The following is a 24,111-nucleotide window of genomic DNA, read 5'->3' as shown; positions in this document are numbered from 1 at the left end:
AATTTTTATAGTCTATTTCAGGTCCTGACTGAAATTCTCTTCCATAATAACATACTCCTTCTAGAGCAATAATTTCAAAATGTGGTCCCCAAACTGGCAGCTTTAATATCACTCACCTGTGAACAAAGGACTTGTAGATTCAAAAATCCCAATCCATACCTACAGGACAAAAATTATAGGCTGATGCCCTTAAGCCTGGGGACTGATTCTGACGCTCCTTAAGATTGGAAAAGAACGGATCTGTCTGTTGCAAGAGTTTTGCTTTCTGATTGCATAGTAACTGTTAAGAGTATACTAGGATTTAAAGTGTTATGCTCGAAAAATAGTGACATTTTAATTATCTCTTTTGAAGCACAAACGGGTAAAATGTTTTTCCATTTTAACTGGAAGAGTTAAAATTTTTATTTTTCTGGTTAAAACACCTCCCCCACCTGGAGGTGGGGGAACTATTCTATTCTTGTGCTAAAATGCAACATCGTCTAGAACAACACGGTTAGTTAAAATGTAAAAGACCCTGATGCTGGGAAAGACTAAAAGGCAGGCTGACAACAGAGGACGAGAGGGTTGGATGACATCACCGACTCAACAGACAAGCGTTTGTGCAAGCTCCGAGAGACGGTAAAGGACAGGGAAGCCTGCGGTGCTGCAGTCCATGGGGTCGCAAAGAGTCGGACACGACTGAGCCTCTGAACGACACCCACCTCCCGTCCTCTCTCCGGGTCTAGCCGGAACTTGACCGGTTTACCAACACAGCGGCGCTACAGGGTGGCGGGTGAATTCAACTTGCAGAGGCTGCAGCAGGTCTCGGCCAATCCGAAGCCAGGCTCGAGCCGCTCGCCCATCCCGGCGGTGTCTGATTGGTGTTTTCCCTCAGGCGGAAGAACCCGCCCCCGGGGGCGCCGTCCCGCGCTGCGCGAGCGAGTAGTCTCTCTGAGCCGGAAAGGCCAGAAGCTGCGCGAGCTGTTTAACATGGCGGAGGATACCGCCTGTGCGGCTCTGAGCCCGCGCGGGCGTGCGGACGGGGAGGATGCGGGTTCCCCGGAGGAGCGGCTGGCGGACACGATGACAGATGATCAGGAGCAGTTTGAATGCCAAGAACTGCTCGAGTGCCAGGTACAGCGGGGGGCCCCGGAGGAGGAGGAAGACGCGGGCCTGGTGGCTGAGGCAGAGGCAGTAGCTGCCGGCTGGATGCTCGATTTCCTCTGCGTTTCGCTTTGCCGGGCTTTCCGTGACGGCCGCTCCGACGACTTCCACCGCACCCGCGACAGCGCCGAGGGTGAGTGCTGGGCGCGTCCGGGCCGGGAGCGGGAACCGCGGCGGGCGACTGAGGCCTGGTTTGCAGCGCTGTCCCTCAGGGGTCGGCGATCGGGCTGCTTGCTGAGGGCCCCGGACTCGGAGTCAGTTGTTGGTTCGAATCCCGCCTCCGCCTCTCATCGGCTTCTCAGTTTTTCTCAAATTCATACATTTTACTAGCTGAGCTGAACTGAAAATGAGAATAACCCGTTGAGTTGATAAGAGGATTGCTGCTGCTGCTGCTGCTAAGTCACTTCAGTCGTGTCCGACTCTGTGTGACCCCATAGAGGGCAGCCCATCAGGCTCCCCCGTCCCTGGGATTCTCCAGGCAAGAACACTGGAGTGGGTTGCCATTTCCTTCTCCAATGTGTGAAAGTGAAAAGGGAAAGTGAAGTCGCTCAGTCATGTCTGACTCGTAGCGACCCCATGGACTGCAGCCTACCAGGCTCCTCCGTCCATGGGATTTTCTAGGCAAGAGTACTGGAGTGGCTTGCCATTGCCTTCTCCGGATAAGAGGATTAAGTGAGGTAAAATGTACGAAATTGCGCTTAACCCAGGGTCCAGTTCCTTTTGTCTCCTTAGGCGCTTGCATTTCTTGCTTTTTTCTGAGGTACTCCTGTAAAGCCTTTTTTTTTTTTTTTTTTTCTTTTAGCAAGTCCCTGAGACCTTGTTTTGTATTACCCCAATACTCTTGCCTGGAAAATCCCATGGATGGAGGAGCCTGGTAGGCTGCAGTCCATGGGGTCGCTAAGAGTCGGACACGACTGAGCGACTTCACTTTCACTTTTCACTTACATGCATTGGAGAAGGAAATGGCAACCCACTCCAGTGTTCTTGCCTGGAGAATTCCATCAACGGGGGAGCCTGGTGGGCTGCCGTCTGTGGGGTCGCACAGAGTGGTACACGACTGAAGCGACTTAAATCGCAGCAGCAGCATCATGAGCTGTTTAAACTTCATTGACCCTGTGTGTGTGAAAGTCGCTCAGTCGTGTCCAACTCTTTGCGACCCCATGGACCATAGTTCATGAAATTCTCCAGGCCAGAATACTGGAGTGAGTAGCCTTTCCCTTCTCCACGGGATCTTCCCAACCCAGGGATCGAACCTGGGGCTCCCCTATTGCCAGCGGATACCTTACCAGCTGAGCCACAGGGAAGCTCTCATTGAGCCTGTTGCTCAGTATAGGCTTCAAAATGAAAGTAACTGACAGTGAAGTCTACCACCCACGCAAGACAGCCTGTGAATGATGGGCAAACACATTGATGCCTACAGAAGGCTAGCTGGCTTTTTGAATGATAACCGAAAGATACTCCGGTATTAATATTTATTGGAGTTGGCTCTCAGCTTATTGCAGTGGACCGCAACCCCATGATAGAATTTAATAGAAAATTAAATACTTCAGAAAACCATGTTGACACATTTTAGCTTCACGGTTATCCCATGAGTGAGGCGAGTAATCTCAGTTTATGGATCTAAACAACCTAAAGCATTGATAGGTTAAGAGGGTTGGTCCAGACACCTGCCTTATCTTCCAGTCCAACAACCTTTCCCCTATGTCACAGAGAGAGGGTTCAGTTCAGTTCAGTCCCTCAGTGGTGTCCGACTCTGCAGCCACATGGACTGCAGCACACCAGACTCCCCTGTCCTTCACTGTCTTCTGGAGTTTGCTCACTCATGTCCATTGAGTCCGAATGCCATCCAACCATCCCATCCTCTGTCATCCCCTTCTCCTGCCTTCAGTCTTTCCCAGCATCAGAGTCTTTTCCAGTGAGTCAGTTCTTCTCATCAGGTGGCCAAAGTTTTGGAGCTTCAGCATCAGTCCTTCCAGTGCATTCAGGTATTGGTTTCCAATACCATTTTCCATAGAAATGGCCTGATTCCAGGATAGGGACAGGAAATATACAGCTTGAATCTGGAGCATCTTGTTACAAAAAGTAGGGCGGTGCTAAAGGCAAAACAAAACCCCCAAAGAAACAAAGCTCCACAATTATGGGGGCACAAAGGTGCATAGGAGCCAACTGCAAGAGTTCCCAATAGCCCAAAAAGACATAAGCAAGAAAATAAAAATATGGTTGACCCTTAAACAGCACAGGTTTGAACTGCACTTGTCCACTTACAAGCCAGTTTTCTTTTTTTTCTCAGTAGTAAATACTAAAATACTACACAATCTGGTTGGTTAAACCGTGCATTCAGAGGACCAACACTGGAATTTTCAACTGCTTGAAGGGTCAGTGTCTCTAACCCCCTCGTTGTTAAAGGGTCAACTGTAGTGTTGGATTATAACCCAAATTTTAAAATATCCGTAAAGTCCACACTGATGAAAATAAATGCTGGGATAAATATATAAGTGGGAGAAAAGACAGATCTCCAATGCAGAAGAATTCCAGGTAATTCAGGTTTATGCTCTGTTCTCAAGGAGGTGGAGTGTAAGTCCCCATTCCTAAAGTGTGGGCTGTATAGAGCACAGGATAGAACGGGGAAGAAAGTAGAGAAAACTGACAAATACTGCCTCACCCAAGTACTCAAGGTCAGCATCAACAGTGATAGTTGGTAGCATGTACACTTGATATAATGTGGTGAAAGTGGGACTTTACCACTGTGATCTTCCTCTCCAAACCCCATAACTCTAGTCTAATCACAAGAAAAATATCAGACAAATCCCAATAGAGAGATTCAGTTTACAAAACACCTCAAAACCCCCAAGGTCATCAAAACCAAGGAAAGACTGAGAAACTGTTATAACCAGGAGATGCCCAAAGTGACATGATGACTAAATGTAATGTGGTATCCTTTGACTGTGTGGATCACAACAAACTGTGGAAAATTCTTCAAGAGATGGGACTACTAGATCACCTCACCTTTCTCCTGAGAAATCTGTATGCAGGTCAAGAACCAACGGTTAGAACCAAACATGGAACAACAGACGAGTTCCAAATCGGGAAAGGAATACATCAAGGCAGTATATTGTCACCCTGCTTATTTAACTTATATGCAGAGTACCCAATGAGAAATGCTGGATTGGATGAAGCACAAGCTGGAATCAAGATTACCAGGAGAAATATCAATAAAGAAATGCAGATGACACCACCCTTATGTCACAAAGCAAAGAGCTAAAGAGCCTCTTGAAAGTGAAAGGAGAGTGAAAAAGTTGGCTTAAAACTCAACATTCTGAAAGCTAAGATCATGGCATCTGGTCCCATCACTTCATGGAAAATAGACTGGGAAACAATGGAAACAGTGAAAGACTTTATTTTTTTGGGCTCCAAAATCATTACAGATGGTGAATGCAGCCATGAAAGTAAAAGACGCTTGCTCCTTGGAAGAAAAGCTATGACCAACCTAGACAGCATATTAAAAAGAGGAGACATTACTTTGCCAACAAAGGTCTGTCTAGTCAAAGCTATGGTTTTTCCAGTAGTTATATATGGATGTGATAGTTGGACTATAAAGAAAGCTGAGCGCCAAAGAATTGATGCTTTTGAACTGTGGTGTTGGAGAAGACTCTTGAGAATCCCTTGGACACAAGTAGATCTAACCAGTCCATTCTAAAGGAAATCAGTCCTGAATATTCATTGGAAGGACTGATGCTGAAGCTGAAACTCTAATACTTTGGCCACCTGATGTGAAGAACTGATTCATTTGAAAAAGCCCTGATTCTGGGAAAGGTTGAAGGTGGGAGGAGAAGGGGATGACAGAGGATGAGGTGGTTGGATGGCATCACCAACTAAATAGGCATGAGTTTGAGAAAACTCCAGGAGTTGGTAACAAACAGGGAGGCCTGGCGTGCTGTAGTCCATGGGATCGCAAAGAGTTGGACACAGCTGAGTGACTGAACTGAACTGAACCCTGTGTGGGAACCTGCAGCAGAAAAAGGACATTAAATAAAAACTAAAGAAATCTGAGTAAAGCATGGACTTTAGATAATAATGTATCGATATTGCTTAATTAATGTAACAGTGCTAATGTAAGATGCTAATAACAGGGTATACTGGGTGGAGAGTATTATATGGAATCTCTACTATCTTGGGGCTTCCCGGGTGGCGCTAGTGGTAAAGAACCCATCTGCCAGTGAAGGAGATGTAAGAGACACGGGTTTGATCCCTGGGCGGGAAGATCCCCTGGAGGACAGGGCAACCCACTCCAGTATTCTTGTCTGGAGAATCTCATGGACAGAAGAGCCTGGTGGGCTATGGTCCATGGGGCGCAAAGAGTTGGACACGATTGAAGCAACCTTGCATGCACGCACTCTACTATCTTCCCAACATTCTGTAAATTTAAAGCCATTCTAAAAAAAAGTTAAAAAACAAAGACCTTTTAAGGTTCTAGCCCAAGAACCAAGGAATAATCTAGGTCACCTCCATTATTTTAAGGTTAAAGGCACCAAAATCCAGAAAGAGTAAACTATTCCAAGTTGCATTGCTAAATCAGTGACAGATACACAAACTGTGAACTTAACATTGTCTCTGTATGCCATTTTTGACTGACAGGACTCCATTTTATCTCTTATAGAATTACATTTACTACACTTTTCAAGAATGTAAGCATATGCAACTCTAGATGCTTACTAGAAAATTCTTAGCTTTTTCATTCAAACTCAGAATTGTTCTCCCACCTCACTTCTGTCAGATAATGCCTTTTCCAGACTGATACCCCTAACCTGTCTCCATTCATGGGAGGCAGTGTAGGATTGTGATTAAGAGCTTGGGCTCCATCGTTAGTTGTCTGCGGTTTTTTGTTTTTGTGAGTGTGTGTCTGTGTGTTTTTGGCTGCACGGCTTGTGGGATCTTAGTTCCGTGATTCCCTGACCAGGGGTGGAATTTGTGCCCCCTGCAGTGGAAGCACAGAGTCCTAACCACCGGACCACCATGGAATCCTTGTAAATTGTCTGAGTTTGATTCTTGGCTCTGCTTGTTTATCGTCACAAGCCTTGAAGCAGGGACTTGATATTACCACAGTTTGCACATCTGTAAAATGGTAGTAATAATGGCATCTACCTCACAGAGCTGTTAAGTGAAGCAAATGAACTGATATTTGTAAAGCAGGGTTTCTCAACCTCAGCACGTTGACATTTTGGACCACATAATTCTTTATTCTGTGTATGCATGAGGGTGAAGAGGGGACAGGGTGGAGGTTCACTGGTGCATTGTAGGATCCCTGACCTCAACCACTAGGTGCCAGTAGCACCACCCTCCCACTCAAAATGTCTCAATGTGACAATCAGAAATGTCTGTGGACATTGCCAAATGTCCCTTAGGGGACAGAGTCACAACACCCCCAGTTGAAAACCACTGCTCACGGCTTAAAGTAGGTACCTGGTATTTTAGTAATTGCTTAAATATAGTTGTTGTTGGTCACTAGATCCTCTGGTGTCTGTCAGTAGTATTTGGTTACAGGTATAGAAAAAGCAGATAACTGGCTTCAACTTGGGTAGATTTTCATTGTTTCGTTTTATGCCTAATAGGCACAAAGAGCAATTCTTCTCTAGAATAGATTGGGCTTTTCTTCTGTTTTGCTCCATACCATATTTACCCTTTATGACTATTAAATTTTAGTTAGTCACCTGCCTACCTTTTTGTTTAATTTGTGTCTCTTCAGACTAAAACCTTCCTAGGGGGCTATCTATCATTCAGTCATGAATCCCTACCATTGGCCAGCAGTAGATATTCTGTAAATATTGAATAAGTTGTGTTTAAATTTTATATAAGTTTTGTTCTCTTTTTGAATCTTGTCACTTTATGACTGTATTTGGTACAGATAATTTCTGGTATAGCATAATGTTATGGCATATTAAACTTGAGGAAATAAATGAAAATAAGTATTTGTTTCATCTGCTTAGCAGCTGCAGGACTAATTAATCTTTGTCTTTTATTGTACATAGTAAACTCACTGAAAACCAAGATTATGGTTTACTCATCATTATACATACTCACTACCTAGCATAACATCTGGGTGGGTGTTCAAATATTGGGGAGATTAATATAAATACATGTTTTTAAAATAAAGTTTTATAAACTAAAGAGACTCTCATTCAGCTGAAACCTTGAGAGAAATAATATATTTCCTGTTACATTAGGCATCTTAAGGTATAAAGTAAGTTTCCACCTAATGATTTGACATATTTTACAGTTTGGATCTAAATCTCCCTTTTCATTAGTACAGAATGGTACCTGTGAAAGTATGTAGTTTTAAAAGATCTATTATGCTGTGTATGAAACATCAGTTTTATTTTGAAGGTTAAGTGTTTATCATTACTCACTTTTGTTCTGATTTCTTAAAAATTGTCTATGAATAAAGCATACAGTTATAAATTTATGATAATCTTTGGGTGATGTTTGTTAACTTATTACTCAACAAACCACGCAAAGGTACTGCAGGGCCAAGTTTGGAGTTTTGTTTTAATGTTTTAATAAAATTTACTTTATTCACTTTCAGCTATTATTCATGGACTGTCCAGTCTAACAGCTTATCAACTCAGAACTATATACATATGTCAATTTTTGACAAGAATTGCAGCTGGAAAAACCCTTGGTATGTATGTTTTTATCTTATATGGGATATATTTCAGTCTATGTCTGAAGGTGTGATGATGAGAAGAAAGAGATGCTGCTGTTGCTAAGTCATTTCAGTCATGTCCGACTCGGCGACCCCATAGACGGCAGCCCACCAGGCTCCTCTGTCCCTGGGATTCTCCAGGCAAGAACACTGGATTGGGTTGCCATTTCCTTCTCCAATGCATGAAAGTGAAGACGCCCAGTCATGTCCAACTCTTAGTGACCCCGTGGACTGCACACCTACGAGGCTCTTCCATCCATGGAATTTTCCAGGCAGGAGTACCAGCGTGGGTTGCCATTGCCTTCTCCAGAAAGAGATGGGAGCTATCATTTGTTTTTGAGAGTTTGCCCACTTGTATTTGGCCTGTACATCTATACACAAGCATATTTAAAACTAGTAAAGGAAATATCTCTATCTCCTTGGAGCAATGATTCTCATATTTTTGCTTACGTCAGAATTATTACAGAACTTGTTAAGAAACAGAATGATGTATCCCCTTCCCCATCATGAATTTCTGATTTGGTAGGATGAGTTACATTTCCAATAAGTCCCCAGATGATTCTGATGCTGCTGTTAGGAAACCATACTCCATATACTCTGTTTTAAAGATAACATTCAGTTCAATTCAATTCAGTCACTCAGTCGTGTCTGACTCTTTGCAACCCCATGGACTGCAGCACGCCAGGCTTCCCTCTCCATCACCAAGTCCCGGAGCTTACTCAGACTCATGTCCATTGAGTTGGTGATGCCATCCAGCCATCTCGTCCTTTGTCTTCCCCTTCTCCTCTTTTTCCTTCAATCTTTGCCAACATCAGGGTCTTTTCCAGTGAGTCAGTTCTTTGCATCAGGTGGCCAAAGTATTGGAGTTTTTCATCTTCAGCATCAGTCCTTCCAATGAATATTCAGGGTTGATTTCCTTTAGGATGGACTGGTTTGATCTCCTTGTGTCCAAGGGACTCTCAAGAGTCTTCTCCAAAACCACAGTTCAAAAGCATCAATTCTTCGGCACTCAACTTTCTTTATAGTCCAACTCTCACATCCATACATGACCACAGGAAAAACCATAGGTTTGACTAGACAGACAAGAAGCTCTTTAGTTCTTCGCTTTCTGCCTTAAAGGTGGTGTCATCTGCATATCTGAGGTTATTGCTATTTCTCCTGGCAATCTTGATTCCAGCTTGTGCTTCATCTAACCCAGCATTTCTCATGATGTACTCTGCATATAAGTTAAATAAGCAAGGTGACAATATACAGCCTTGTCATAATCCATTCCCAGTTTGGAACCAATCTGTTGTTCCATGTCCAGTTCTAACTGTTGCTTCTTGACCTGTATACAGATTTCTCAGGAGCCAGGTCAGGTGGTCTGGTATTCCCATCTCTTGAAGAATTGTCTACCGTTTGTTGTGATCCACACAGTCAAAGGCTTTGGTATAGTCCATAAAGCAGAAGTAGATGTTTTTCTGGAACTCTCTTGCTTTCTCGATGATCCAATGGATGTCAGCAATTTGATCTCTGGTTCCTCTGCCTATTCTAAATCCAGCTTGAACATCTGGAAGTTCACAGTTCACGTACTGTTGAAGCCTGGCTTGAAGAATTTTGAGCATCACTTTGCTAGCGAGTGAGATGAGTACAATTGTGCTATAGTTTGAACATTCTTTGGCATTGGAGTGAAAACTGACCTTTTCCAGTCCTTTGGCCACTGCTGAGTTTTCCAAATTCACTGCCATATGGAATGCAGCACTTTCACAGCATCATCTTTTAGGATTTGAAATAGCTCAGCTGGAATTCCATCACCTCCACTGCCTTTGTTCGTAGTGATGCTTCCTAAGGCCCACTTGACTTCACATTCCAGGATGTCTGGCTCTAGGTAAGAGATCACACCATTGTGGTTATCTGGGTCATGAAAATCTTCTTTGTGTACAATTCTTCTGTGTATTCTTGCCACCTCTTCTTAATATCTTCTGCTTCTGTTAGGTCCGTACTGTTTCTGTCTTTAATTGTGCCCATCTTTGCATGAAATGTTCCCTTGGTATCTCTAATTTTCTTGAAGAGATCTCTAGTCTTTCCCATTCTATTGTTTTCCTCTATGTCTTTGCATTGATCGATGAGGAAGGCTTTCTTATCTCTCCTTGCTATTCTTTGGAACGCTGCATTCAGATGGATATATCTTTCCTTTTCTTCTTTGCCTTTTGCTTCTCTTCTTTTCTCAGCTATTTGTAAGGCCTCTTCAGACAACCATTTTGCCTTTTTGCATTTCTTTTTCTTGGGGATGGTCTTGATCACTGCCTCCAGTACAGTGTCACAAACTTCTGTCCATAGTTCTTCAGGCACTCTATCAGATCTAATCCCTTGAATCTATTTGTTACTTCCACTGTATTATCGTAAGGGATTTGATTTAGGTCATACCTGAATGGTCTAGTGGTTTTGCATACCTTCTTCAATTTAAGTCTGAATTTTGCAATAAGGAGTTGAGTGCATAATCACTCAGTTAGACTATGGTAACTTTGTGGTGTCTCTTACTACTGTCATACATTACTGGCAACGAGCATATTTGAAACCTCTTATTTGACTTTGACTTCAGCACTTTAATAAGGTAATATGATTTAAGCTATAATATCTCTTTACTTTGTCTTCATAGATTATTTTAGACTGTAATGACCAAGCCTGGTTCAGTTTATCAGTAATGGCTGATATTTACAACATGGTCATTTAAAGGACCTTCTGATGCAAATAATTGCATATTTATATTGGGGTTTGCAATTTACAAAAGGCTTTCCCAACAGTCTCTAGTGGTAGACAGTATTACATGAAGCTGTTTACTTATGAACATGTTGTGTTACAGGAAATCCCAGCCTGTTAGTACCATTCCCAGGACTCTCACTAATCCAGCTCTGGCTTGTGTAGCATCAGAAGGTCCTTTAAATGACTGTGCTGTAAATATTAGCCATTACTGATAAACTGAACAAGGCTTGGCCATTATAATCTAAAATAAACTATGAGGACAAGAGAAAGAGATATTATAGTTTAAGTCATATTCCCTTATTGAATAAGTGCTGAAATCAAGCTCAACGAGAGGTTACAAATATGATAGTTGCTAGTAATGTGTGACAGTAATAAGAGTCACCACAAAGTTACCATAGTCCAAATGACTAATATCTTTAAGATATCAAAAAAGGGTAAAAAAATTTCCTATTTTGTGTGTGACTCCATGGTTTAATCTTGAAGTTCCCCAGAGCACATCTTAGATATAATAGGCTGGGGTTAGTGAACAAGAATCAGTATATTTCAAATGAGTCAGGCAGCATTTAAAATTTCATTTTAATTTATATTGGATTTTCAGCTATATATAACCCTTCTGCTTATTTTTTTAGTGGTGCTGTATAGCAGCACTGCCTAATAGAAATGTAAAGTAGGCCACGTGCATGCAAGCTAAGTCGACTCAGTCGTGTCTGACTCTTTGCAACCCTATGGATTATAGCCCACCAGGTTCCTTTGTCCATGGGATTCTCCAGGCAGGAGTACTAGAGTGGGTTGCCATGCCCTTCTCCAAGGGTTCTTTCCCACCCTGGGGTCGAACCAGAGTCTCTTATATCTCCTGCATTGGCAGGCAGGTTCTTTTACCACTATTGCCACCTGGGAAGCCCAAAGTATGCCTCATATATAATCAAAACTTTCTAATAGCTATATTAAGTAAAGTAGAAATAGGTAGAATTTTAGCAATGTCTTATTTAACCCGGTATTTCTAAAATATATGCCAACATATGATTGATATAAAACAAGATATTTTACCACCTTTATTTTTATTTTTTTGCAGTAAATCTTTGAAATCTGGTTTGTATTTCATACTTAAAGTACATCTCAATTTGGATTAGCAATGCTTTAACTGTCCAGTAATTACATATAGCTAGTGGTTGCCTTATTAACTTTATAGTCTCCTGCTCCACCTGGTTTTAAAATATGGCACATGTCTTAAAGGGGAAACTTTTGTTTATGGCAGGCTCCACCCTCTCATGGGACTTTATCTTAAGATCTGTGCAACTGAAAGTTTTCCATACTTTTCTACCCCAGCTTCCTGCACTGCCCCAGAACTCAGCAGAAGCTTTGTGGGGAAATGCTAGCCATGTGTTTTCAGTTCCTCTCGTTTCCAGTCCACCATGCTAGCCCCAAGGAAACCACCAGAAGCTCTTCTTTCTCTTACCCCCAATAAAGCCCCCCTACCTGGAGCACACTGGATCTTCAGCCTTTTCAGCAAATTAGCCCAGGGAAGAAAAGAGCTGTGAATCATCAGCTCATCTGAGAAGGAATCTCTTTGTAGGATGAATTCCATCTAGTTCTCAGAGCTTCCACAGCTGTCTCCTGTCTTCAGCAACATGATTTTGCAGTTTGTCCCCATTTCTTTTTCTGGTCATGGTGAGAGCGTTGCCCTGCTGCAGTGTCATGCATCCTACCTGAAAGTGAAAGTCTACACTGTAAAGTTTTTTTATCATTTTTCTTTTGGATTTTTTGATTTCTAATTGAGGCCTAATTGCTTTACAATGTTGTGTTGGTTTCTGCCATGCAACAATGTGAATCAGCCATAGGGATACAAGTCTCCTCCCTCTCGGACCTCCCTCCCACCTCCCACCCTATCCCACCCCTGTGGGTTGTCACATAGCACCGGACTGAGCTCCCTGCACTTTATAGCAGCTTCTCATTAGCTATCTATTTTATACATGGTAATGTGTATGTTTCAGTGCTGCTCTCAATTTGTTCCACCCTCTCCTTCCCCTGCTGTGTCCATATGTCTGTTCTCTATAGCTGAGTCTCTGTTCCTATCCTGCAGATAGGTTCATCAGTACCATTTTTCTAGATTCCATATATGTGTGTTAATATACAATACTTATTTTTCTACACTGTAAAGTTTTTTAAGTTAAGATCTAACATACATACAGTTATTCTGTTATCAGCCACAGTGAGTGTTTCATGAGGATAACCTGATCAAAATTCTGTTTTAAGAAAGTTTAACAGTAGTACAAATATTATCTCATTAAATATTCACATAGTATTTACAATTGTGGCATTTTATAGGTGAGAAAACTGAGACTTAGGTGAAATAGCTTTTCAGCACCCCAAAGATGATAAATGATAGAGTCTGGAATAAACTCCGGAGTTTTTAAAAACCACTGTATAATATATTGCAACAGATACGGTGATGAGAAAGAGGAGTAAAACAATAACTCCTTAGATTTTTAAGCCTTGATAATTCGGAGAATGTTGGTAGAGAGATAACCTGAATGCCTGTTTCAAATATCTACAAAATATATAATAAGGATTTCAGTTAGTATATGCTAAGATCAGATTTCTGTTTGAGGTTTGTTGCACTGCGGTTAGACTTATAAACCATGTAAGAATTCTGTTACTGGGATACTTTATGTAAAGTGCTTCTTTCAGCTCCTAAAATCAGTGCATGTGCACATATACTGCTGCTCTGGGTCTTCCTTGTGGCACACAGGCTTCTCTTGTTGCGGTGTGTGGGCTTTCCCTAGTTTCAGTACGGGCCCAATACCTGTGTCATTTGGGCTTAGCTGCCCCACACACGGGATCCCAGGTCCTGAACCAGGGATCAAACCTGAATCCCCTGCATCGGAAGGCAGATTCTCGAACTACTGGACCACCAAGGAAGTCCTTAAAAGAAATATTTGAACAGAGGATAGCTTCAAATGTTTTGTGAACTCATCTAGCATTTTCTATTTTAAGTTGATTTTAATGAGGAAATTAACTTGAAAAATCTTTCCTAAACTGGCATATATAAGAGCAGTGCCTGGCAAATAGAATACAATCAGTCAATATTTAAAGAAAATAATTTATAAAAAATTAACAAAGTTGAGTTCTTAATAGTTTTCTAAGGTACTTGTTTTTATTTTGGTTTAAAAGATGCACAGTTTGAAAGTGATGAACGAATTACACCCTTGGAATCAGCCCTGATGATTTGGGCTTCAATTGAAAAGGAACATGACAAGCTTCATGAAGAAATAGAGAATTTAATTAAAATTCAGGTATGAGTATTCTTTATAATTATTATTTTCCTAGAAAATAAAAGCATGACGTTTAAAGAAACTAAGAGCTACTGTTGGACAATCTAAAATTCAATATAATTATTCTCTTTAGCAATTTGACATGAGCTCTAAGAACTGGAGTTAATGTTTGTTACCTAAGTGCATATTGCCCCCACTTTGGAAAATAGGGGCTTCCCAGGTGGCGTGAGTGGTAAAGAATCCACCTGCCAATGCAGGAGGTGCAAGAGACATGGGTTTGATCCTTGGGTTGGAAAGATCCCCTGGAGTAGGAAATGGTAACCCATTCCAGGATTCTTGCCTGGAAAATTTCATGGTCAGAGGAGGCTGGCGGGCTACAGTCCATCAGATCTATTTAAAGATCACTAAACTTAAAAAACCAGTGGTTTGTGCTCTCCCACTCAAGGTTATCAAATGATAGAAAATGAAGTGGATTTTTGTGATTAAGAGAATGTAAAATTAAAAAGAGAGAATGTAAAATTTTAACTGTATAGATAACAGCATTTTACAAGTAGCCTATTGAAGAGTGAGAAACTCAAGAAAGTCATCCAGAGACAGAAGGGAAAATATGTTTTGCTTACAGACAAAGCACATTCTCAAGATTTTCATAGTTAAACTAAAATCCAGGTGGTGTCCCACCTTCTCAAGAGTTAATCGTTGATCGTGTGGTAACTATCAAGTAGAATTAAGCCTGAAGAAAATGGGCAAAAACATGACTGCTGCTTTTAAGAATTTCAACTCAGGCCAAAGGGATCTATCATGTTATCCCAAACTTTTGGAGGTCTAGGGAAAGCAGCCTTTGTTAAATATGCTAGTATAAAGTTGAGCAAGTTGCCATGAAATGCATAGCAAACATATAATAATGTATTGCTTACTATTTGAAGATATTGTTCTAAGTACTTTCATCAGTCAGTCAGTTCAGTCCCTCTTTTTGACCCCACGGACTGCAGCCCGCAGGCTTCCCTGTCCATCACTAACTCCTGCAGTTTGCTCAAACTCATGTCCATCGAGTCAGTGATGCCATCCAACCATCTCATCCTATATCATCCCTTTCTCCTCCTACAGTCCCCTTCTCCTCCTGCCATCAGTCTTTCCCAGTGTCAGGGTCTTTTCAAATGAGCCAGTTCTTCGCATCAGGTGGCCAAAGTATTGGAGTTTCAGCTTTAGCATCAGTCCTTCCAATGAATATTCAGGACTGATTTCCTTTAGGATCGACTGGTTTGATCTCCTTGTGTCCAAGGGACTCTCAAGAGTCTTCTCCAACACCACAGTTCAAAAACATCAGTTCTTCGGCACTTAGCTTTCTTGATGGTCACCTCTCACATCTATACATGACGACTGGAAAAACAACATCTTTGACTAGACAGATCTTTGTTAGCAAAGTAACATCTCTGCTTTTTAATATGCTGTCTAGGTTGGTCATAGCTTTTCTTCCAAGGAGCAAGCATCTTTTAATTTCATGGCTGCAGTCACCATCTGCAGTGATTTTGGACCCCAAGAAAATAAAGTCTGTCACTGTTTCCGTTGTTTCCCCATCTGTTTGCCTTGAAGTGATGGGACCAGATGCCATGATTTTAGTTTTTGAATGTTGAGTTTTAAGCCAGCTTTTTCACTTTCCTCTTTCACTTTCATCACTTTAAACTAAAGAAGCTGTTTAGTTCCTGTTTGCTTTCTGCCATAAGGGTGGTGTCTGCATCTGAGGTATTGATATTTTTCCCAGCAACCTTGATTCCAGCTTGTGCTTCATCCAACCCAGCATTTTGCATGATGTACTCTGCATATAAGTTAAATAAGCAGGGTGACAATATACAGCCTTCTCCTACCCCTTTCCCAATTTGGAACCAGTCCTTGTTCCATGTCCAGATCTAACTGTTGCTTCTTGACCTGCATACAGATTTCTCAGGAGGCAGGTCAGGTGGTCTGGTATTACCATCTCGTGAAGAATTTTCCAGTTTGTTGTGATCCACACAGTCAAAGGCTTTGGCAGAAGTAGTCGATATAGCAGAAGTAGACATTTTTCTGAAATTCTCTTGCTTTTTCTATGATCTAGCCAATGTTGGCAATTTGATCTCTGGTTCCTGTGCCTTTTCTGAATCCAGCTTGAACATCTGGAAGTTCATTGTTCACGTACTGTTGAAGCCTGGCTTGGAAATTTTTGAGCATTACTTTACTAGCGAGTAAGATGAGTACAATTGTGCTATGGTTTGAACATTCTTTGGCATTGCCTTTCTTTGGGATTGGAATGAAAACTGACCTTTTCCAGTCCTTTGGCCACTGCTGAGTTTTCCAAATTCACTGCCATATGGAGTGCAGCACTTTTCACAGCATCATCTTTTAGGATTTGAAATAGCTCAGCTGGAATTCCATTACCTCCACTGCCTTTGTTCATAGTGATGCTTCCTAAGGCCCACTTGACTTCACATTCCAGGATGTCTGGCTCTAGGTAAGTGATCACACCATCATGGTTATCTGGATCGTGAAGATCTTTTTTGTTTAGTCCTTCTGAGTTTTTTTTCTACCTCTTCCCAATATCTTCTGCTTCTGTTAGGTCCATACTGTTTCTGTCCTTTATTGAGCCCGTCTTTGCATGAAATGTTCCCTTGGTATCTCTAATTTTCTTGAAGAGATCTCTAGTCGTTCCCATTCTGTTGTTTTCCTCTATTTCTTTGCACTGATCACTGAAGAAGGCTTTCTTATCTCTCCTTGCTATTCTTTGGAACTCTGCATTCAAATGGGTATACCTTTCCTTTTCTTCTTTGACTTTTGCTTCCCTTCTTTTCTCAGCTACTTGTAAGGCCTCCTCAGACAACCATTTTCCCTTTTTGCATTTCTTTTTCTTGGGGATGGTTTTGATCACTGTCTCCTGTACAATTGCATGAACCTCTGTTCATAGTTCTTCAGGCACTCCATTTATCACATATAATCCACTTGAATCTATTTGTCACTTTCACTGTATAATCATAAGGGATTTGATTTAGGTCATACCTGAATGGTCTAGTGGTTTTCCCTGCATTTTTCAATTTAAGTCTGAATTTTTCAATAATGAGTTCATGATCTGAGCCACAGTCAGCTCCTGGTCTTGTTTTTGCTGATTTTAGAATACAGAATAGTTTTGTTTTCTTTTTTTAATCAATTGGGGGAAATAAAAAAGGCCTGTTTATAAAATGCTTATTCAAAAGCATCTGGCTTCCTGGGTTTCTATTAGTGATTTTCCTAGGCTCCTAAATGGCAAATTTTATATTTATATATATATATATATTTATATCTCCTAATCATCTCAAATACCATCCATCTGGTTCCTGTCTTATTTCCCTTTTGTTTAAAATTATTATTTTGGTGAGTCCTCAATATATATAATGTAGCTCCTAATTTATTAATAATTAAATAGAAGAAGCCAGTGAAAATTTTTCATGTCTTTTTGGACCACAGTTACTTCGTCTTTGAAAAGCTATATCATGTATTAAATCAAAATTTTTAAACTGTGTAAGAATATTTTAGATGAAGTAGTTTAGATCTTACCTGAGTTATTTTAATATTAAGCAGCAATTAGATATTTTAAAAAGCAATCTAAGGTATGTATTTGTCATTCTGATTTTTAGGCTATAGCCGTTTGCATGGAAAATGGCGATTTTAAAGAAGCAGAAGAAGTCTTTGAAAGAGTATTTGGTGACCCAAATTCTTACATGGTAATTATTTACATTAGAATTTTAGAACTGTTTATATGGAATAAGAAAAATTGAAAGGACATGGGGAGGGAAAAGAAATGCTTTCTCTTTCAAACTATAGTTTAAAAATAAAAGTGTAGTTCAATAGAAATGTAATGCCAGTGATGGATGTGATTTTTAAACTTTCTAGTGGCCACATTAAAAAAGTAAGAAGAAACAAGTAAAGCTAATTTTTTTTAGCAATCCATGTGAAAAAGCATTGGTGAGATATTTTGCGCTCCCTTTTTTGGACAGTCAGCCCTCTGTATCCTGGGTTCCATATCCAGGGATTCAACCAACTGCAGATGTAAAATATTTGGGGGGAAAGTTCCAAATGTTTCAAAAAGAAAAACTTGAGTTTGCCACACTCTGGTAACTATTTACCTAGCGTTTACATTGTGTTAGGTTTTATAGGTTATCTAGATATATTTAAAGTTTCAGAAGGATGTATGTAGGTTATATGCAAATACTGCACCATTTTATATAGAAGACTTCAGCATCCTTGGATTTTGGTGTCAGAGGGGAGTTCTGGGGCCAATTCCCTACCAATACTGAGCAACAGCTATACGAAGTCTTTGAAATCGGAGGTGTATTTTACACTTAAATCTAAATTCAGGGCTCATATATTTCAAGGACTCCGTGACTAGTGGCTGCCATATTGAGCAGCACAGGTATGGAAGAATGCATTATAACTTGCCTGTTTTTCTAATGGTTTCTTATGTGATCACTAGTCTTTCTGTGTATGTATAATATTAAGGTCAATGGAAGTTAATTTTTAAGTATTAAAAACAAAGTGGTGTGGGAATCAATTAAGCTTATCAAAGAAGTAAAGATAGTTTCATACAGTTTTTAGTAAACTTGTAATTGAACAGTGGCATACCTTTAGTAGAATACTTACAGCATAAGTAGATGTATTTTCACAAAGGAACACACTTTGTGTGATGACCCAACATCACCAGCACTCTCTAGTCACTGTCCTTCCCGCCGTCTCAAGGGTAACCACTCTCCTAACGTGTAACATCCAAGATTAGCTTTATTTATTTCTGAACTTTATATAATATAATCATATAGCAGGTTTCTGTTTGTCAGAAAGATCCACAACATTGCTTGTAACAATTGTTTGCTTATTCTCATCGCTCCATTGTAGGAATATACTACAGTTTAACCATTGTATTGTTGATGGTCATTTGAGTTATTTCCAGGTTTTGGCTGTTAGATTCCTTTACATGTCTTTTGTACAACAAATATATGTGTTTCTATTGGATAATACTTAGGAATAGATTTGATAGGTTACAAATATATGCACGTATTCAGTTTTAGTAAATAAGGTGAAACAGTCTTCCAGAGGAGCAATATCAGATCTTTCAGCATTGTAAAAGAGTTCCGGTTGCTTCACGGACCATGTCTGTGGTTTTCATTTTAGTCACTCTGGCAAGTATTTAGTCATTCTGGCAGTGAGGTAGTGCTACCTTATCAGGTTTTAATTTCTGTTTCTTTCATGATTAATGAAGCTGAGTACCTTTTCACATACTGGTATTGGGGAGAGGGGAATCACTTAAATTCATTGAGAAACAGAGCTTTTAGTAAGGCTCATTCTGTCTCTAATTTGCCCCTGTTCCTAGGGTGTACTCCTCCAGAGATTTCAGCTGAAAACCTGATGTTTATTGGGTTCCTTGTCCTAACTTTTTTGCCTTAGCACTGTGAGGTGACTAAAAACTCCACTCTGCTTGTACTTCACAGAAGAGGAAATTTTATGGCCAGTAAACATAAAGAGAAAATGCTAACCTCATTAATACTTGTTATCAGGGCAGTACCAAGTAATATGGGCTGCCCTAGTGGCTTAGCAGTAAAGAATCCACCTGAAATGCAGGAGCCGCAGGTGGCACAGTTCTGTCCCTGGGTCGGGAAAATCCGCTGGAGCAGGGCATGGCAACCCACTACAGTTTTCTTGCCTGGAGAATCCCATGGACAGAGGAGCTTGGTAGGCTACAGTCCACAGAGTTGCAAATAATCAGACGCAGCTGTAGCGACTTAAACACGCACCACGCATGCAGCAAATAATATTTTGAAATAACATTTTCTGTACCTCAGAGTGGCGATGATTAAAATGTCTTAGAACACCAACAGTTGGCTCAAAATGTGGAGAAATTATAGCACTGCTATACCTTCGTCTCAGGACTATAAATTGTACTTAAGCTTCAGAGAGTATTTTAGCAAAATCGATAAGCATGCATTCCAGCAATTCCACTTCTAGATAAATACCCTAGAGTAACTGTTCTTACTTTCACTATGTGCTTTTAAAGTCGTGAAGTCTTATTTAAAAAGTAAAAAAAAAAAAAAAAAATTCAGGCCCAACTGTGGAAATTGCTCTGAGATAGGGCTCTAGAAGTAAAATTTTCTGTTAAGTTTTATAGCGTAATTATGCAATCAGCATTGAAAGAACTAAGAAAAATTTGTACTGTTCACAAGAAGACATGTAGAAAAATGTTTAATAGAATTGTGGAAATAGAAAATAACCTAAATACTTACACAGGCTGGAAGGAAAGATGAATAGTATTTTTGATAATGGAATACTGTTTAACAGTGAAAGTAACTAGTAATTATGTAAGTATCAAATCAATGTGGATAAATATCATAAACACAGAGTTGAGCAGAATAGAGAAAGTTTCAGAAGAATACACATAGTGTAACACCATTTGTATAAAGTTAAAACCATGCTAAACAATACTATACATTGTTTATGGATGCATACATTTGTAGTACAAGTGTAAAGGAATGCATGGATATGCTAAATTCTAAATTCAGGATACTGCTTACCTTGAGAAGAAGGCCAGGAAGGACGAGGAGTGCCATCAGATTATGGTAATAAGACTTCAGTTGAATAGATAATGTTTTATTTCTTAAACTAGATCATAGATATTTAGGTTTACAAGTTATTTTAATCCTTTTGTATATGTGTAAAATATAGAATTTTTTTGTCAAAAATGTATTGGTGGGCATTTAAAATGGGAGAATTTGTAAAATCTTGAGTTTTTGGCTTGCTGCTACCACTGCTGCTAAGTCACTTCAGTCGTGTCCGACTCTGTGTGACCCCATAGACGGAAGCCCACCAGGCTCCCCTGTCCCTGGGATTCTCCAGGCAAGAACACTGGAGTGGGTTGCCATTTCCTTCTCCAATGTGTGAAAGTGGAAAGTGAAAGTGAAGTCACTCAGTCGTGTCCGACCCTTAGCGACCCCACGGACTGCAGCCTACCAGGCTCCTCCATCCATGGGATTTTCTAGGCAATAGTACTGGAGTGGCTTGCCATTGCCTTCTCCGGAGTTTTGGCTTCAGTTCAGTTCAGTTCAGTTCAGTCGCTCAGTCGTGTCTGACTCTCCACGACCCCATGAATCACAGCACGCCAGGCCTCCCTGTCCATCACCAACTCCCGGAGTACACTCAAACTCATGTCCACAGAGTCGGTGATGCCATCCAGCCATCTCATTCTCCGTTGTCCCCTTCTCCTCCTGCCCCCAACCTTTCCCAGCATCAGAGTCTTTTCCAGTGAGTCAACTTGTCGCATGAGGTGGCCAAACAAAGTATTGCAGTTTCAGCTTTAGCATCAGTCCCTCCAATGAACATCCAGGATTGATCTCCTTTAGAATGGACTGGTTGGATCTCCTTGCAGTACAAGGGACTCTCAAGAGTCTTCTCCAGCACCACAGTTCAAAAGCATCGATTCTTCGGCGATCAGCTTTCTTCACAGTCCAACTCTCACATCCATACATGACCACGGGAAAAACCATTGCCTTGACTAGATGGACCTTGGTTGGCAAAGTAATGTCTCTGCTTTTTAATATACTATCAAGGTTGGTCATAACTTTCCTTCCAAGGAGCAAGCGTCTTTTAATTTCATGGCTGCAATCAGCATCTGCAGTGATTTTGGAGCCCCAAAAAATAAAGTCTGACACTGTTTCCACTGTTTTTCCATCTATTTCCCATGAAGTGATGGGACCAGATGCCATGATCTTTGTTTTCTGAATGTTGAGCTTCACGCCAACCTTTTCACTCTCCTCTTTCACTTTCATCATAATGTGACAGAATTTCTAGTATCTTATTTGTGATTTATGTTTCTTATGTTTTCTTTAGCCTTTTAAAAGGAAATTGCTTACAATAATCTCTCAGAAAGATACATTCCATTCCTTTTTTCAACACTTCAGCTACAACGATATGATGGAGAAAATTAAGAGTTATGTGAATTGTGTGCTAAATGAAAAATCATCAACGTTTCTAATGAAGGTATGCATATTTCAGAGAAGCTCTAAACATAGGCTTACATTGTTATAACAAAAGGAGAATACTTGAAATAGAAATCCTTAAAAACTAATCAGAATTTTACTTAGTGATTTTATAGAATAGTGTGGTGAAATGTTACAGTTAGTGCATCTAAAAGAAAGTTTATTTCTGATCTATGTAATATTTTCTACTTTTCAAAGAAGGCTTGGGGAAATTTTTCACAATAAAGTTGAGGGGAAAACTTACCAAAATGAAATGAGAAATAAGTGAAAAAGAAATAGTTTTAATTAAATTTAAAAGAAAATTTTAGCATATTTTTGGGAAAAGTCAAGTTGGACTGAAGAAGGGCTACTACAGAAATTTTTTTTAATCACATTTTATCCTGTCTTAGCCCCAGAAAGTTTTAATAAATTATATATATATATATATTTAATCTTTTAAGTAATCTTTTATCTTAAAATTGTCTATAGGGACTTCTCTGGTGATCTAGTGGCTAAGGCTCTGCACTCCCAAAGTAGGGGGACTAGGGTTCAATCCCTGGTCAGGGAACTAGATCCCACGGGCCACAACTAAAGATCCCACATGCCTCAGCTAAGACCCAGCACACTCAAAGGGGGAGAAAATATTCTGCAGCGCATTGTGTGTATCAAGTACATTTACAAGGAAAGCCTTTCTCCATAATGCTTATAAGCCAAGCAGGTGGCTGTTATGTCACAGTTACTTGGGGAAACAATATACTGCCCTTTATTGGTCTGTGAAGAGATACTTTTGTTATGACTATCAAATGACTAGAAGGCTTGATTTAATACTATTTATTTTTAATGGCTTATTGCATTCCTTCCTCTCCCACATCCCCGTTTTTTTAAGGCAGCAGCAAAAGTAGTGGAAACTAAAAGAGCAAGAACAACATATTCTGAAGATAAACCTAATGGTAAAGATGTTGAAATGGCAACTGAAACTAATTTGGATACAGGAAAAAGGTTTGTAAATTCATAAGTACATTTTTGTGTTAGGAATGTAATACCTATGTAAAAGTGATGGTAGTGAGCTGTTGTTAAAAAAATAATTTTTGAGCAGTAGGTATATTATCTTACTGATGACTAACATTTGTATATTTGGAAGTACTGTAGAGTTACATCATGGCTTATGCAAATTCTGTTACATATGCTAAGCAAGAGTAGAGAGAAAACAGTACTGTGTAGACAGTGTGATATCATTTACTGTTCTCAGGGAACATGAGCTGTAGAACAGTACTGAGGCTGGAAGCCTGAATCATCTGTGTCCCTTAGTTCTCAAATCCTACATGCCCTCATGTGAGTGTTGCACTGAAGGTTATTCTGATATGTTAAAATATTGTTCATCTTCTCTGTGCATAATGTGTGCTCAGTCACTTCAGTGGTGTCCAACTCTTTGCGACCCTGTATACTGTAGCCCATCAGGTTCCTCTGTCCATGGGATTCCCAGGCAAGAATACTGGAGTGGGTTGCCATGCCCTCCTCCAGGGGATCTTCCCATCTCAGGGATCGAACCCGCCTCTCCTGTGTCTCCTGCATTGGCAAGCAGATTCTTTACCACTGAGCCACCTGGGAAGCCCTTCATTTTGTCTAAGGGCAAGCTAACTCTTCATCTGGTGGACAAGTGCAGACACGGATTTGCTCCAGTGTTGGAAGGAAGCAGGCTGTGCCATTCCTACATATTGAGAGAAAAGAATTCAGTATCTAAAATTATATCTTCTTTAGGGATTTTCAAGGGTAATTTTTGCAGAATTAACTTTTATCTTTTGCTTTGGCTTTAGAAACTAACTATTGAAGACAATAAAATCTACCATTATAAAGATCTTTTATATTGAACCTATGGTCCATTCCTTCTCTTCATCTACCCTTAAACCAAGGCCAAATAGTCAAATCCTTGTGGTCTCTGTATGGATGTATTTGGCAGTGGATGTAGTATTACTCTCTTCTCAGGACCATGGCTTAAGCGCTGTGAGCCTCCATCTTAACTACTGATTAAGAGGTGGGAGTTGGAGTCTGAATTGGATGGATGTGGCATTGGTCACACCTCAGGACTGACCTCAGTCTTACAGTTCTTCTTGTCCCTGCCTGTCAAAACATGATCTCCTCGCTGCTCCGTTGAAGTCTTATTTCTCATTGACGTTTTTCTAGGACCCATTTTGAGAAGTAGGGATTTTCACTTTTATTGGCTTGTTTATTTCATTTTGTTTAGGAAATCAAAGTT

At 40.3% G+C, this 24,111-nt stretch overlaps 1 protein-coding gene across 2 annotated transcripts in view; it reads left to right on the top strand.

Annotated features, from left to right (window-relative positions):
• The first annotated feature begins 923 nt into the window (after window positions 1–923).
• TERF1 (telomeric repeat binding factor 1) overlaps window positions 924–24,111 on the top strand; it is a 41,862-nt gene continuing 18,674 nt past the window's right edge. For both annotated transcript variants that reach the window (XM_088844797.1, XM_055432013.2), the window contains exons 1-6: window positions 924–1,276; window positions 7,724–7,819; window positions 13,757–13,878; window positions 17,496–17,582; window positions 21,730–21,879; window positions 22,744–22,856. In XM_088844797.1, coding sequence (XP_088700923.1) covers window positions 970–1,276; window positions 7,724–7,819; window positions 13,757–13,878; window positions 17,496–17,582; window positions 21,730–21,879; window positions 22,744–22,856 — 875 coding nt within the window. In that variant the 5' untranslated portion in view covers window positions 924–969. The remainder of the gene's footprint in view (window positions 1,277–7,723; window positions 7,820–13,756; window positions 13,879–17,495; window positions 17,583–21,729; window positions 21,880–22,743; window positions 22,857–24,111) is intronic.

This window comes from Moschus berezovskii, chromosome 16, assembly GCF_049115385.1.
Source record: "Moschus berezovskii isolate FMDL1 chromosome 16, NW_MosBer_1.0, whole genome shotgun sequence".
Classification (NCBI taxonomy): Eukaryota; Metazoa; Chordata; class Mammalia; order Artiodactyla; family Moschidae; genus Moschus; species Moschus berezovskii.
The sequence above is the reverse complement of the archived record's forward strand: the minus strand, read 5'-3'. Positions and strand labels throughout refer to the sequence as shown.